Source organism: Mytilus galloprovincialis, chromosome 1 (assembly GCF_965363235.1).
Source record: "Mytilus galloprovincialis chromosome 1, xbMytGall1.hap1.1, whole genome shotgun sequence".
NCBI classification, from domain to species: Eukaryota; Metazoa; Mollusca; class Bivalvia; order Mytilida; family Mytilidae; genus Mytilus; species Mytilus galloprovincialis.
This window is the reverse complement of record NC_134838.1, coordinates 99,878,957-99,896,156: the sequence shown is the minus strand read 5'-3', so window position 1 is coordinate 99,896,156 and position 17,200 is coordinate 99,878,957. Positions and strand designations below refer to the sequence as shown.

The 17,200-nt window shown below is 32.5% G+C and overlaps 1 protein-coding gene across 1 annotated transcript in view; it reads left to right on the top strand.

The window, feature by feature from the left end:
* The window catches only part of LOC143063590 (maltase-glucoamylase-like), a 51,710-nt gene that overhangs the window by 19,020 nt on the left and 15,490 nt on the right, over nt 1-17,200 (top strand). Inside the window, exons 9-20 of the mRNA XM_076235844.1 lie at nt 3,051-3,188; nt 3,891-4,007; nt 4,578-4,704; nt 5,686-5,827; nt 6,230-6,363; nt 7,144-7,178; nt 8,477-8,593; nt 12,622-12,770; nt 13,397-13,481; nt 13,976-14,032; nt 15,687-15,811; nt 17,004-17,104. Of these exons, the coding sequence (XP_076091959.1) occupies nt 3,051-3,188; nt 3,891-4,007; nt 4,578-4,704; nt 5,686-5,827; nt 6,230-6,363; nt 7,144-7,178; nt 8,477-8,593; nt 12,622-12,770; nt 13,397-13,481; nt 13,976-14,032; nt 15,687-15,811; nt 17,004-17,104 (1,327 nt within the window). The remainder of the gene's footprint in view (nt 1-3,050; nt 3,189-3,890; nt 4,008-4,577; nt 4,705-5,685; nt 5,828-6,229; nt 6,364-7,143; nt 7,179-8,476; nt 8,594-12,621; nt 12,771-13,396; nt 13,482-13,975; nt 14,033-15,686; nt 15,812-17,003; nt 17,105-17,200) is intronic.

Genomic DNA, 17,200 nt, shown 5'->3' with positions numbered 1-17,200 from the left:
AGTCAACATGACCAAAATGGTCAGTTGACCTGTTTAGGAGTTATTGCCCTTTATAGTCAATTTTTAACCATTTTTCGTAAATTAAAGTAATCTTTTACAAAAATCTTCTCCTCTGAAACTACTGGGCCAAATTAATCCAAACTTGGCCACAATCATCTTTGGGGTATCTAGTTTAAAAAATGTGTGGCGTGACCTGGTCAACCAACCAAGATGGCCGCCACCGCTAAAAATAGAACATAGGGGTAAAATGCAGTTTTTGGCTTATAACTCAAAAACCAAAGCATTTTGAGGAAATCTGACATGGGATAAAAATGTTTATCAGGTCAAGATCTATCTGCCCTGAAATTTTCAGATGAATCGGTCAATCGGTTGGGTTGCTGCCCCTGAATTGGTAATTTTGAGGAAATTTTGCTGTTTTTGGTTATTATCTTGAATATTATTATAGATAGAGATGAATTGTAAACAGCAATAATGTTCAGCAAAGGAAGATCTACAAATAAGTCAACATGACCAAAATGGTCAGTTGACCCCTTTAGGAGTTATTGCCCTTTATAGTCAATCTTTAACCATTTTTCATAAATCTAAGTAATCTTTTACAAAATCTCCACTGAAACTACTAGGCCACAATCATCTTTGGGGTATCTAGTTTGAAAAATGTGTCCGATGACCTGGCCATTCAACCAAGATGGCCGCCACGGCTAAAAATAGAACATAGGGGTAAAATGCAGTTTTTGGCTTATAACTATGAAACCAAAGCATCTAGAGCAAATCTGACAAGAAGTTTAATTGTTAATCAAGTCAATATCTATCTGCCCTGAATTTTTCTGATGAATTGGACAACTGGTTGTTGGGTTGCTGCCCTCCAATTGGTAATTTTTAAAGAAATTTTGCCGTTTTTGGTTATCTTGAATACTATTATAGATAGTGATAAACTGTAAACAGCAATAATGTTCAGCAAAGTAAGATCTACAAATAAGTCAACATGACCTAAATGGTCAATTGACCCCTTAAGGAGTTATTGCCCTTTATAGTCAATTTTTAACAATTTTCATTAATTTGGTAAATTTATGTAAATTTTTACCAAATATAGTTCTCTGTTACTAATGGGCAAAGTTCATTATAGATATAATTGTAAGAAGCAAAATCGTTCAGTAAAGTAAGAACTTCAAACACATCACCATCACCAAAATACAATTTTGTCATGAATCCACTTGTGTCCTTTGTTTAATATGCACATAGACCAAGGTGAGCGACACAGGCTCTTTAGAGCCTCTAGTTTATTTTCTTTTGGCCTTGTGTTGATGTCTGGTTGCTGTCTTATTGAAGTACTAACTACTTACGGGATTTACATTTTACTTTTAAGTACTGAAAGTATGTGACACTGTGCATATTTTTCAGTAGGTATATATAGTAGTAGTATGATATAGAGATGATCGATATAATCTCATTCTTAACCTTCAAGTTTTATGAGTGAAATAGAATTGAGAACAGTTCTATTTTATATTTGAGATGCTACTTTCAGCTAGGGTACATTTTTATTATTCGGTTAATTTTTACCCATATATATATATATATAGAATTTCCTTTGAGGAGACAACCATACGAATCAATACTTTTAGGATACTAAGCCATTTATAAATCTTCAAAACATATACTGTTTATACATGTATCTATTTAAAGATTTGTGTTCTTTTTTTAACATCATAATTGCGGACGTGAAAGAAAACACCATTACAAAAAAAAAACAACGTTAGAATACAAAATGTAGCGATGGATTAATAATCGAGAAACATCATTTTTGTTTGTTTTTAATTTGTAATAGTCTAAAAACTGTGTATAAATATTTAACTGTTGTTCCAACCGTGAACAAGGTTAATTAATTTAAGTGTATTATCATAGTTTAGTGCCATCTAGCTATGACTGACTGACAGCAGCAGCGAATTTATAACCAGTATTAGTTTATGTGGTTCATTTTCTTTTCTCTTATTTGAAATTATTTTTACTTGTTCCGACTGGTGTAATAATTTCAAAATATGGGATATATAGTCTTACCCATCTTCGCTAGCCAAGGGTTACGATCCACTCTCGCTCTCTGGAGAGCGGGAGTGGATCGTAACCCTAGCGAAGATGAGTCTTATCGTAAATATTTTTAGTTGTTCCGACTGGTGTGATAATTTTCAAAATATCGGATATATATAATCTTACCGTACAATACTAAGTTTTAACTTTAGTATTAATGTCCAAAACTTGCACCCCCTTCTGCTTATTTTCTGCTTCACGATGTCTTTTCCCAGTGAATATAGGGTTTTTGTAAGGACAGTTTTGACATACTACATATAGAATACTTCCGAGACCATACTGTTTTTTCTCATCACAATTATGTAGAAATAGTAGTGAGCAACAGTTTTCACACTTGTTTTAACTGGTCGGTAGATATACAAACTCTACCACCCTACATCCCTGACGCCAGTAAAACACCTGATTTTCATTTTGAAGATCGTCTTCATGACTGTTTTCATATTAATTTTCAATTTTAATTTTAGAAAATAGGCCTAAGTTCATTCTCCTAGAAGTAACATACTTTCCGTCAAATTAATTGTTGACGTTGTCCCATCGAAAAGTCGGAATTTAAACATTGCAAAATCTGGTCAAAGGGACGTAATTCGTACAAAATGTCGCAATATTTCGCGGAATCTGCTAGGCGGCGTTCATTTACTGTTACTTGACCTTAAGAGAAGAACATGTAGTTTTATAAGATATGATGAAATCTGAAGTAACTGAAGAAATGAACAGATAAAATGAATAAGTAAACACCGACTGAAATTTTGGGAGAAGATTAAATTAACTGTTGTTTTAGAATATGATAGAACAAAGTACATTGGGAAATTTTTATTGGAAATTCAATCTCTATCAGATATCAGAATACAAGTTCTTATTGTGATACTCATCAAGTGGATTATACAAATTATTAAAAACCTCAAAACCTTACAATATTTTTTGAATTTACAGTGATTTATGATATATTTGTATTGGTTTTTTTTTATTGACAGGATCCTTGTTTTATAACTAACACCTCAGGATATGAGCCATACAACAGACTCAAAGATATATCTGGTGCTGTGATGTGGCCACAAGATCTACAGGGTGTAGAGGACTACAAAGATGGAGATGGGGCTATGTTAGGATATGTAAGATTAAAAGATTGCTCTCTGATTCAGTATTGAAATTAAAGCTGACAGTGTTGTTGATTTAGTGTTAAACACATCATGCCTTTTTGGTTTTATTGGGTTCTTGACTGTTGTCTAATAACCTTCTAGAACTACTTTTGATAAATTTTCTTTCAAGATCATTTGAATGCTTTTAAAGGTTTTTCAAAAACTTGTTATCTGTTGTTATCAAAATTGTTTAGTTTTCACATCTTGATTTATTTAACCTTTTACCAGAAGTGTTCTGCCTAAGAATTTTTAACTTCATTGCTTGTTGATGTTTAAGGATACACAGTTCTCCTGTATTCTGGAATGAGAAATAGTATAGTAATGTCAACAGTACTAGACTGGTTGTACCAATTTTGAAGGGTAAATCCGTCTTTGATTGTGTTTTGCTGCTTTTCTCCGGTATTCCTCAAAAGAAGTTGGGTAACGGTACTTTGTAAACCCATAAAGCATTGGGACATAGAGACAAACACATTACACATGTTGCTCATCAGAATAGCCTCCGGTTCTGGGTTGATGATGTTCTTCATCTAATTATAGAGTTTCAAATGGACATGGAATCTTGGGTCATTTAAGATTTTTCACCTCAAGGATTCCGGGATGATTGCACTTGACAGGAATAAATTATAAAGAATTCCATTGCTGTACATTATGTCTCAACTTATTTCTATATTTTAGGTTTGGCCAGAAGGAAAAGTTGTATTCCCAGATTTCTTTAAAAACCAGACAAAAGAATTATGGATAGACTTGATTGTAAAACACAGACAAAATCTTTCTTTTGATGCCATATGGATAGTAAGTGAAGTCATTTATTTAATAATTGAATGCATCTTTTTGTAACTTTATTGGGGTGTAAAAGAGTTGACCGAAGTACATTTTGTATAAAGCGCAGAAGCGCTTCATTCTACAAATGTGTGCACAGTCCACGCTTTTACAACCCTATGAAGTTACAAAAAGAGGCATTCAATACCTATAATTACATTTTTTAGCTAGGATCATGAAAACACGATTTTTATCATGCGTTTATTTAATTTACCTGTGCACTTTATTGTGCGACCTCGTGTCATCATGAATGATATTGCAGTGTAGCCAATCAGAATAACGTATTATAATGAAAAATACAATGAAAAATACATCTAATGTAATTATTTATTGAATAAAAAACTATTTAATCAATTTCATTTCATTCAAGAAGAAATTAAGAGAAGAAAGACATCAATCCTATAAAAAAAAGGATATCCAATTGCTAATATTTCATTATTGATCAGGTGAATAGAAGGGGTGTTAATTGCTTGTTAGTTAGATGTGATATTTCAAAGTATGCATGTAAAATATCATTTAACCTCAGTATTTTTTTGTTCTCAGGATATGAATGAACCTGCAAATTTTGGAACAAATGAGGATAAACCCTGGAACTGGCCAAAGAATGCCACTTATGAATGGAGTCTGAAATGTCCTCAGAGCAATTATGATGATCCACCTTACCTAACAAGTAAATATAACATTTAACTGGTTAATTTGAAAAAAAAATCATCATTGAAACATTTGTCCTGACCATGCATGAAATATTTACCACTGGACATTTAGTAAAAACAATTAATTATCATTGACATTAAAATCTATATCTTACTTTTTAATTGATTGTTTAGTCTTATTGCCTCACCTGCAATGAATATTATGAAGGGAAGCAAAAGTTTTGCCTTTTCATTGAAAGCATAATTGTTGTTGTAAACACCTAAAGAAATGTTTTCTGATTATTTTTATTTCTAAGACTGCTTATTTGGTGCAGGCAGCTACTTTTGTATCCATGCATCTCATTTGTATTCACTATAGGGCTTCAGAGTTAATGTTCAATGAAAACTTGCAGTATTGTGAAGCTCGGTTTCACAGTATGTTGATGATGATATTATAATTATTTGAAGATTTATATTTGAAAAAGCAACCTTGTCATATTACAGACCAGAACTGAATTACAAAAAAAACAAGAGTTATGGCCCTTAAAATTTATATTTGAAAAATTACTTAATTACTTATGACATGGAGCTTTTATTAAATGTAAGTTTCCTTCTTAAAGTTTTTACAGCCTTTGAATGACTGTCAGTTACTTTACATGACAGAAACATCAAATCTAGATCATGGATAAATCCTTGCAAAAATAGGGGTAACTTTTTCCAACATTTTCAACTTAATTGACTATGGTTAGGTTTTAATCATCATTGAATAATAATATCAATCAACATTTTGTGCAAAAGAGTTGAATTTTGTGTTTATCAATAACCAATTTAAAAAGAAGATGTGATTTGATTGCCAAATAAATCCTATCATTTAGAGAATTTATGAAACTACTAGTATTGTAAAACTTTTGAAAGTGACTGTTATAAAGAAAATATTTGTCAGAATAGACCATGTCAAGCAAAATCATCAGAAATTGACAAGAATTTACATCAGTACAGTATTTAAAACATTTTTTCAGAGGCAGCATATGTTTTTGGTGAGAAAGCTAAGATTTCTGACAAGACACTTTGTATGGTGGCAAGACAAGGGGATAATAATGACCTTCTACAATACAATGTACATAGTCTGTATGGCTGGAGTCAGTCACTTCCTACACTTCAGTAAGTTATTCATTTACTACAATGTTTGCAGTTATGGAGTCATATTTATATTTTACACAAAGAGACAATATAATAAAATACCTATATAAAGGAATATTAGTTTTTTCTGCCAAAGGTTCTGGTTTTGTCTGTGCACTAGGACTTCCTTTAACAATAAAACTGAAGCTGCCACAAAATAGCTATTGTGTTTAAAGTGGCATTAAGTACCAAATATCAATCAATCAATGATATTCTTAGTCTGCAAAACAACTGAACATACACTCAGTCATTACCAAACCCAAACCTGATAAGTCAGTACAGAAGGAATTAGTTGTACTTATGGATGTTTAAGGACCGTGAGTACCCATGTGAGTCTTTAAATACATGGTTAGAAAAAGAAATATGTATTCTATTTGTTTACAGGGCTACAAGAAAAGCAACTGGTGAGAGGAGTATGGTGTTATCTAGGTCAACATTTCCTGGAAGTGGGAAGTATATAGGTCATTGGCTAGGAGATAATGACAGTAAATGGTCACATCTGAGAGAATCAATTATTGGTGAGTAAAATTATTTATACATCGATTATCCCCATAAAACTGTAAGTCCAGAGCCAATTGTGTTTTATTTGTGTTCATCCCTCCACTGTGATACAAAGACTATATGTTTCCTTTAAGTACTCTTACCGTTTTAAGTTGGATCTTCATATTTTATAGAATGTGTGAACTCATTTTTACCCTTCATCAGGTTTTTGTTGCTCTGAACTTTTTATGTCCCTGTCCTTCTGTCGTTCCTATATTTCCTTTTTGGGGGAAATAGTTGAACTTTGTCATTTTTGGAGTACATATATGCATGTATATATTTGCACAAAAGATGAATAGATATTTCAGATAACTCCTTCCTCAGTTTGAATGCTACACAGTTTTTACTTTGCTGGCTGTGTGTACATATAATTAAGGTGTGCATGAAGTCAGAGTTTTAATATTTATTGATATTTGTTTTTTTTTAGAGATAGTTGGACATTGTCATTTTTGGAGTATAAACTTGCATAAGAGGTGCATATAGTGTTTGAAGATAACTGTGAAACATAGACCTATGTGCTCCCATGCACAAATTTGTGTATTTTAAAATAACACTTCATCTGCAGGGGCATCATTTATGTCTCCAAAACATAATAATATCTCTAAGAAAGTCCTTTATTGACTTTGTTAGAATACAGTTACTTCAGAGTGGGTTTGGGGGGTATCACTTTGTCTATTTTTTTTATTATTATATGTATTTTAGAGTTTTTACACTTTGAGTAAACCTAATTGTAAATATATCATTCTTTTTATTTATAGGAATGCTGGAGTTCAATTTATTTGGAATACCATATGTAAGTATCACAAAAGAAATAATAAGTTTGAATGTCCAGTAGGCTTTTAGAAAAATCATGGTAAACAGTTTTATTAAAAAGCTACTAAAACTTGTTGAAAAAGAACATATACAGAACTCTTATTATTTTGTTTAAATTGAATGTAAAGAAAGAAATTCCCTTTGTTTTCTCAGCCATGTTGTTGTCGAGCCTGCAACTTTTGTTGCAGAAAGCTCGACATAGGGATAGTGTTGCGGCTACGGCGGCGGCGGCGGTGTTAGCTAACTTCTTAAAAGCTTTATATTTTAGAAGGTGGAAGACCTGGATGCTTCATACTTTGTATATAGATGCCTCATGTTACGAAGTTTCCGTCAGTCACATGTCCAATGTCCTTGACCTCATTTTCATGGTTCAGTGACCACTTGAAAAAAAAGTTCAAATTTTTTGTAATGTTGAATTCTCTCTTATTATAAGTAATAGGATAACTATATTTTATATGTGCATACCTTGCAAGGTCCTCATGTCTGTCAGACAGTTTTCACTTGACCTCGACCTCATTTCATGGATCCGTGAACAAGGTTAAGTTTTGGTGGTCAAGTCCATATCTCAGATACTATAAGCAATAGGGCTAGTATATTCGGTGTATGGAAGGACTGTAAGGTGTACATGTCCAACTGGCAGGTGTCATCTGACCTTGACCTCATTTTCATGGTTCAGTGGTTATAGTTAAATTTTTGTGTTTTGGTCTGTTTTTCTCATACTATATGCAATAGGTCTACTATATTTGTTGTATGGAATGATTGAAAGGTGTAAATGTCTAGCGGGCAGATGTCATGTGACCTTGACCTCATTTTCATGGTTCAGTGGTCAATGTTAAGTTTTTGAGTTTTGGTCTTTTTATCTAATACTATATGCTATAGGTCAACTAAATTTGGTGTATGGAAATATTTTATGATCTTTATGTCAGTCGCGCAGGTTTTATTTGACCGTGACCTCATATTCACGGTTGATTGCACTGTGTTAAGTTTTTGTGTTTTGGTCTATTTTTCTTAAACTATAAGTAATAGGTCAACTATATATGTTGTATAGAAGCAGTGCTAGCTGTACATGTCTGCCTGGCATGGTTCATCTGACCTTGACCTCATTTTCAAGGTTCATTGGTCTTTGTTTAGTTATCTTGGTTAATGTTAAGTTTATGTGACAGTTGTTATAAAGCTTAGCTTTATACTTAGGACTATCAACATAATATCAATGATTAGTATAGAAGGCGAGACATTTCAGCGTGTGCACTCTTGTTAAAATGTCCATGTCTTTTTCAGATTGGAGCAGATATATGTGGATTTTTTGGCAATACAGAACCCCAGTTGTGTAAGAGATGGATGCAGCTTGGAGCTTTTTATCCTTTCTCTAGAAACCACAATGGAATAGGAAATATTGTATGTTTGTTATGACTTACTGTGGAAACATTAATTTTCGTGGGGTTTAAATTTCATGGTTTTGTCTCTATGTAAGGTTTCATGGGGATTTAATTTCTTGGATTCCAGTAAATGTTAGCGATATTACATGGAGGTTAAATTTTCGTGGGGGTTTTAATTTCGTGGAAATAATCTTTCCACAAAATAAACAAATCAATCCTCCACGAAAATTTCTGCTTTCACAGTATTTAATTTAAAAAGCACAATACTGTAAAATTGTATGTTTGTTAAAAACGGTTTTATATTAACTCTTGTATGTTGCAATTATGCCTGTATTTTTCAAACACTAGAAACTTTTGACACAGAATATTGCTACTGTTTTTTTTTTAATGGTTAACATGTCAATAGAAGTTAACATCTTATTTCAAAAATTCCAATCAGACAAATATAATTTTATACATCCTTTGGTATCGTATAATGGTATGATGTTGTCGTCTGCATCGTCGTCAGGAGACACATTTGGTTTCCGGACAATAACTTTAGTTTACGTGCATGGATCTCTTTGAAATTTAATAAGATGGTTTAATACCACAAAAGGAAGGTTTGGATTGATTTTGGGGATGATGGTCTTAATGGTTTAGGAATTAGGGGCCCAAAACAAGCATTTTTCTACTTTCAGGATAACAACTTGTGTATAAGTATTTCAATAGCTATGAAATTGTTCCACAATGTTTAATATCACAAGAAGAGGGTTTGGATTCAATTTTTGGGGGTTATGGTGCCAACAGATTAGGAATTAAGGGACAAAAAGGGACCAAAAACAAGCATTTGTGTAATTTCTGGACAATAAATTGGGTGAAAGTGTATGGATCTCTCTGACATTGTACTACAAAGTTTCACAAAAATCACAAAAGGAAGGCTGGGATTGAGTTTGGGGGTTATTGCACCATTCATGCAGGAATAAGGGGCCAAAAAAGGAACAAAAACAAGCATTTTTCTTGTGTTTGAGTGTATTGATCTCTCTGAAATCGTACTCCAAGGTTCCATACTACAAAGGCAAGGTTGGGATCCAGTGTGGGGTAATAACTTCAAGGGGGGATTAAAAAAGTTTGTGGGGGGTCCATTTTTTTTTCTTGAAAAGTTTTCAAAATTCAAATTTTTGAAAAGTTTCAAGAAGAAATCTTTAATTTTACAGTTGCGCAATAGATTTGTAAGATCTTGACATTTGTTTTGTGTCAAAAACCTATATTATGTAAAAATAAAATTACCACAATCCAAATTCAGACAGTATCAAACTTGAATATTGTGTCCAAATTTGCCCCAACTGTTCAGGGTTCAACCTCTGTGGTCGTTATAACTAAACAGGCTGCGCTCAGCGAAGCATTTATTAAATATACATAAAGGAATCTCTTCTTTTTTTTTAATTTTCTTTGAAAAGTGTTATTCTAAAGTCAGTTTTATGAAAGCATACTACAATGCTTTGAAACATTTCCACAGGCTCACATATTAAATGATGTTTATTTTGATACAAGAGTCTTTTTACTAATTAGTAAACGATATTTCAGATTACATTTATGTTATAAAAAATACCCATTTTTAGCTCACCTGGCCCGAAGGGCCAAGTGAGCTTTTCTCATCACTTGGCGTCCGGCGTCCGTCGTCCGTCGTCCGTCGTCCGTCGTCCGTCGTCGTCGTCGTCGTCCGTCGTCGTTAACTTTTACAAAAATCTTCTCCTCTGAAACTACTGGGCCAAATCAAACCAAACTTGGCCACAATCATCATTGGGGTATCTAGTTTAAAAAATGTGTGGCGTGACCCGGTCAACCAACCAAGATGGCCGCCACGGCTAAAAATAGAACATAGGGGTAAAATGCAGTTTTTGGCTTATAACTCAAAAACCAAAGCATTTAGAGCAAATCTGACATGGGGTAAAAATGTTTATCAGGTCAAGATCTATCTGCCCTGAAATTTTCAGATGAATCGGTCAATCGGTTGTTGGGTTGCTGCCCCTGAATTGGTAATTTTGAGGAAATTTTGCTGTTTTTGGTTATTATCTTGAATATTATTATAGATAGAGATAAACTGTAAACAGCAATAATGTTCAGCAAAGTAAGATCTACAAATAAGTCAACATGACCAAAATGGTCAGTTGACCCGTTTAGGAGTTATTGCCCTTTATAGTCAATTTTTAACCATTTTTCGTAAATTAAAGTAATCTTTTACAAAAATCTTCTCCTCTGAAACTACTGGGCCAAATTAATTCAAACTTGGCCACAATCATCTTTGGGGTATCTAGTTTAAAAAATGTGTGGCGTGACCTGGTCAACCAACCAAGATGGCCGCCACCGCTAAAAATAGAACATAGGGGTAAAATGCAGTTTTTGGCTTATAACTCAAAAACCAAAGCATTTTGAGGAAATCTGACATGGATAAAAATGTTTATCAGGTCAAGATCTATCTTCCCTGAAATTTTCAGATGAATCGGTCAATGGGTTGTTGGGTTGCTGCCCCTGAATTGGTAATTTTGAGGAAATTTTGCTGTTTTTGGTTATTATCTTGAATATTATTATAGATAGAGATAAACTGTAAACAGCAATAATGTTCAGCAAAGTAAGATCTACAAATAAGTCAACATGACCAAAATGGTCAGTTGACCCGTTTAGGAGTTATTGCCCTTTATAGTCAATTTTTAACCATTTTTCGTAAATTAAAGTAATCTTTTACAAAAAGCTTCTCCTCTGAAACTACTGGGCCAAATTATTTCAAACTTGGCCACAATCATCTTTGGGGTATCTTGTTTAAAAAATGTGTGGCGTGACCTGGTCAACCAACCAAGATGGCCGCCACCGCTAAAAATAGAACATAGGGGTAAAATGCAGTTTTTGGCTTATAACTCAAAAATTTAAGCATTTTGAGGAAATCTGACATGGGGATATAAATGTTTATCAGGTCAAGATCTATCTGCCCTGAAATTTTCAGATGAATCGGTCAATCGGTTGTTGGGTTGCTGCCCCTGAATTGGTAATTTTGAGGAAATTTTGCTGTTTTTTGTTATTATCTTGAATATTATTATAGATAGAGATAAATTGTAAACAGCAATAATGTTCAGCAAAGTAAGATCTACAAATAAGTCAACATGACCAAAATGGTCAGTTGACCCCTTTAGGAGTTATTGCCCTTTATAGTCAATTTTTAACCATTTTTCATAAATCTAAGTAATCTTTTACAAAATCTCCACTGAAACTACTAGGCCACAATCATCTTTGGGGTATCTAGTTTGAAAAATGTGTCCGATGACCTGGCCATTCAACCAAGATGGCCGCCACGGCTAAAAATAGAACATAGGGGTAAAATGCAGTTTCTGGCTTATAACTATGAAACCAAAGCATCTAGAGCAAATCTGACAAGAAGTTAAATTGTTAATCAAGTCAATATCTATCTGCTCTGAATTTTTCAGATGAATTGGACAACTGGTTGTTGGGTTGCTGCCCTCCAATTGGTAATTTTTAAAGAAATTTTGCCGTTTTTGGTTATCTTGAATACTATTATAGATAGCGATAAACTGTAAACAGCAATAATGTTCAGCAAAGTAAGATCTACAAATAAGTCAACATGACCTAAATGGTCAATTGACCCCTTAAGGAGTTATTGCCCTTTATAGTCAATTTTTAACAATTTTCATTAATTTGGTAAATTTATGTAAATTTTTACCAAATATAGTTCTCTGTTACTAATGGGCAAAGTTCATTATAGATATAATTATAAGAAGCAAAATCATTCAGTAAAGTAAGAACTTCAAACACATCACCATCACCAAAATACAATTTTGTCATGAATCCATTTGTGTCCTTTGTTTAATATGCACATAGACCAAGGTGAGCGACACAGGCTCTTTAGAGCCTCTAGTTATAAATATGTTTCATTAGAGATATGTCATAATTTAACAGAGATATATAAAAGAAAACTAAACCTTTGGCAAATGAAAATAATTTAAGGGCTTATAAATGTTATTATTCAGATAAAGACATGAAATTTATTCTTAATTGTAGCCACAAGATCCAGGAGTATTTGGTGAGGAGGTGGCCAATGCCTCTAGAATTGCCTTAGAAGACAGATACTGGTTACTGCCATATCTTTATACCTTATTCCACAGAGCTCATATTGATGGTCATACTGTAGCCAGACCAGTTCATCATGAGTATGTATTTCTATAATTCAATCCTGATTTAAGAATCCGGTAAAGGACGACATGCATATAGTAGAGAACTCTATTTGAACATTACAAATGGATTTGAATAAAAAAAATGTTTGGTCATCTTACAAAAAGTCTATGAAAAGAACTGAATCTTAGTTCTGCAGACTTATTGTAATATGACCTTCTTGGTCAATAAATTGCCTTAGTGCACTCAGTATCTTGCAATATTTGTTAAATCTATATATGTACTAGTAAAGCTTACTGCAACATTAAACATCTGGCTGAGTGTTGTATTTTAAATGTTCAGTATCAAGATTTTTTATGAGCAGGCACCTTCTGTTTTTGAATATTAAGAGTTTTAAAATTTATTAACTTTTCATTTGCCAAGTTTTTTTTTTAACTGATTGTAATATATTAAGAAACTTGCATAATTAATTGATCAATTTGCGTCTTATTGCAGAAAACCACAGACAAATATTTTGAATTCAGTGTAATAAATGATTTTTCTCTCTCATTAAGATTTTCATTTGATAGGATGAAATTACCAAAAGTCCTAATGGATAAATGCCATAGGTTATGATCTAGTTTTTTCATAATTTACTTATTATAAGGCATATTTTCTTATATAGATTTCCCAATGACTCCACAGCTTTGTCTATTGATAAGCAGTTCCTATGGGGTTCCTCATTGTTGATTTCACCAATACTGTATGAGGTAAGCTTAAAAAAGTTATATGAATATGTAGAAGCACTATTAAAAATAAAAGAGAGAAAATGCCAAAGTGGGAATCAAAAATGATAAGTCCCATAAAAACTGAATGCCATGGCCAAAAAAGGAATGAAAAGTTTAACAAGAAACTAATGCATATAAAGCATGAAGCCATTTTGATTATGAATATTTTGCACATTAGTGAGTCTCTCCTTGAAGCTCATTTGCAGTCTTCATGATGAACTGTTAAATCTACAGACCCGGAGCTCAATTTTAGAAAATATTTAGTTAGCTTCTGTTGGCCTGTAGTTATGATTTTTACAGGCCCGAGAGCAATTTTACAAGCCTGGGCTGCCTGGGCTGCCACTCAGCGTGAAGACTGCATTTGTTTCTGTTGTCCATCTTTGATATCCTGTAGTTTATGAGATTTGGTTAATTTAAAAAAATCTTTAGTATATGTTTTCAATTTAATAGAAAATGTTTTTATTTATGATTTACAGAATCAAACAGAACTGAGTTATTATCACCCAGCAGGGAGATGGTATGATCTACACACGGTATGTGCTGACATACTATATAGAATTCTGATATTCAAATAATAACATTAACTGCTGTTAGTAAATTCAATATTTGATTTTGACATTTTAATCCCCTTTATATATGATTGCTATTTGTCTGTCATTACTGGTCATCTCAAAGGTTCCCGTAAAATTTTGACGCCATAATACAAAATATTTGAAGCCACAATGGTGAAGTGATTGTTGTATGACGTTAATAGTTCAAGCGGTGCAGATTCTAGAGTCACACAGGACAGATTTCCAAATGGCAATATTTAATGTATAGAGAAGTATAACAGGAACTGTGTCTGTTTTATGCATGTCTCTATCTGTCTACCGTATTCGGCCGTGTATAGTACGCATTTATGTATAGTCCGCACCCCCTTTCCATCCCCTTAAAATCGAGAAAAAAAGTTTTTTTTACAATTTTTTTTTTTTTTTTTTTTTTTTTTTTTGAAAGCCTAGTTCAGTGTAAAAATCCATTGAAAGGGACCTATTCTCCATGTATTTTATAAAAAAAAAATGTTTTATTTATTTCATGAAAAATAATGAAATGGTAGAACTTTTCATCAGGTAATTAAAATTAAATAATTTTATAAAAGTAGTTATTAATCAAAAGATCCTTGTTAAGATCAACCTTTTTCTAAGTATCTCCAAGCTGATATATAATATAACAAAAATAATTTGAATATTATGGAACAAAAGAAAAAAGAGATCAAACATTTCTCTAAATTAATTAGTTGTAATCAAAATGTTAAAACTATTTAATCTTATATAATCTTTTCATTGATCATGTTGTTTTTTTGCCTGGGATTATAATATTTAACACCTGTCAAAACTTGACATCAGTATTTAATTACTACACAACCATACTTAATCCTTAATTACCCCTCTTGATTACCTTTGCAGGATGTCACACCTTTACTTTGAATAATCAATTTTGAAGAGAAAAGTTAAAAAAGAATAAAAGAATAAGAATTAAATGAAATAAATATAATAAACGTCTCCAATATACATTATTAATGCAGAAAAAACGAAATTAAAAAAAAAAAAAATTTTCAAAAACCGTCTATAGTTGTGTATAATCCGCACCCCTTGTACAACATACATATTTAAAGAAAAAAAGTGCGGACTATACATGCCCAAATACGGTATTCAAACTAAAGTGCAATTGGGTAATTTTCATCAACATTGCAATAAGAAGAGGATTGAAAGATTTAAAATGAAATGCAGAGATGAGATCAACTGTTTTAAATTGGTACTTATTATATCAGGAGAGTGCATTTAAAAGTCCATGCTATGGAAAATTTATTGTCCATCTTTCTGTTTGAAAATTTACATGAATATACTTAAAAGAGAGACGAAAGATACCAAAGGGACAGTCAAACTCATAAATCTAAAACAAACTTAAAGTATTTATTGGAATATATTGATACATTAATTACCTGAATGTCTGTAAAAGCAGTGAAAGCGCTAGTAAAAGTGATGAATTGAAACTGTTATTATGTTTTATTAATTTTCTTATATGTTACCAGCATAAGGATTCTACTTAAATTTTCTTTATATACATATAAGATGTAATTATGGATTTATCCATGTAAGTGTCTTGCAGCCAGGAAAAATGATAGAATTATATTTTTTGCATAATGTACAGGGTTGGTATACAGATGGCCCAACACCTGTAAAGATGCCTGTTGGTCCAGATACCAATATTCAGTTAGATGTACGTGGTGGTAGTATCCTTCCCATGCAAGAACCAGCCAGAAATACTACATACAGGTTAGTTCATATCAAGCTGTATTCATTATAAATACAGGAATGCCATATAATTTTCTTTTTTTTATGGCCCCGCAATGAAGTTGTCAGTGCCATATAGTTTTACCCTTGTCCGAAATTCCGTAATTCCATAATTCCGTAATTCCGTAATTCCGTAATTCCGAAATTCTGTCATTCCGTCATTCCACAACAAACTATCATACAGAGTTTTTTTCTAAACGCCTTCAAATATTGGGCTGATTTTTGGTATGTGAGTTAACAATGATGAGTTACTGATCAAGTTTAAATTTCGTACTGCTCTGCTAATTTTTGCTGAAATTATTGGCTTTGGACTTTGATAAATTGTTGAAAATCACAGTTGTACAGACTTTTTTTCTAAACGCTTTCAGATATTAGGCTGATTTTTGGTATGAGTTAACCATGATGAGTTACAGATCAAGTTTAAGTTTCGTTCTGCTCCGCTAATTTTTGTTGAAATTACGGGCTTTGGACTTCGATAAATTGTTGAAAATCACAATTATACAGACTTTTTTTTCTCTACGCCTCCAGATTTTGAGCTGATTTTTTATATGTGAGACTACCAGTATGTTTATGTCCACATGTGTTATTGAAATTGCAGATTTTTCAATTTTTTTGGACGGGGCCATTCGTTTCACTTAAAAACATCTAGTTTATTATGCATTGCAAATTATGATCAAAGCAATATATAATTACGTATATGTTGTTTGAAGGTAAAATGTTCAGGAGTAACACCAGCATTGTATTTCACTTATTAGTCTTTGTTTAATTGGCACTTTTATCTTTGTTTCTAATAAAGATATAATTGGCATGTTTTATCCTGTTAATTATAGGTACAGACAAAATTTCACATTACATTTCATTGCACAGAGGGTGATAAACATCTCTGAGAGTTAACAAATTAAATGTTCACCCCTTTATTTCTGTGTACAAGCTTTAGTAACATTGTAACCCCAATTTTCCAAATCATTTTAGAGAAACACCAAACAAAAAAAAAGATATATGTTTATGACATGTTCATATCCACTAAAATCAAAATATGAGAACAAATATCCCAATTAAAAGGGAATATTTTTTCAACTCTTTTTGTATGATACTGGGTGTGATTCACTATGATTTAGTGGTTATTGCACCTGAACAACCTATCCCAAATGAGTATAAAATTTATATTTTTCAGTCGTAAGAATCCACTGCATATTTTAGTAGCCTTAAACAATGATGATGATAAAGGTGGTCAGGCAGAAGGAGAATTATTCTGGGATGATGGAGACTCAATAGGTATTGTTGTCTTTTGTTTACTTTGCTGAATTAAAAAACGTCACAACTTTGTTTGTGTAAGTGGAGATAACTCTGATAATTATTTTTTTAAAGAAT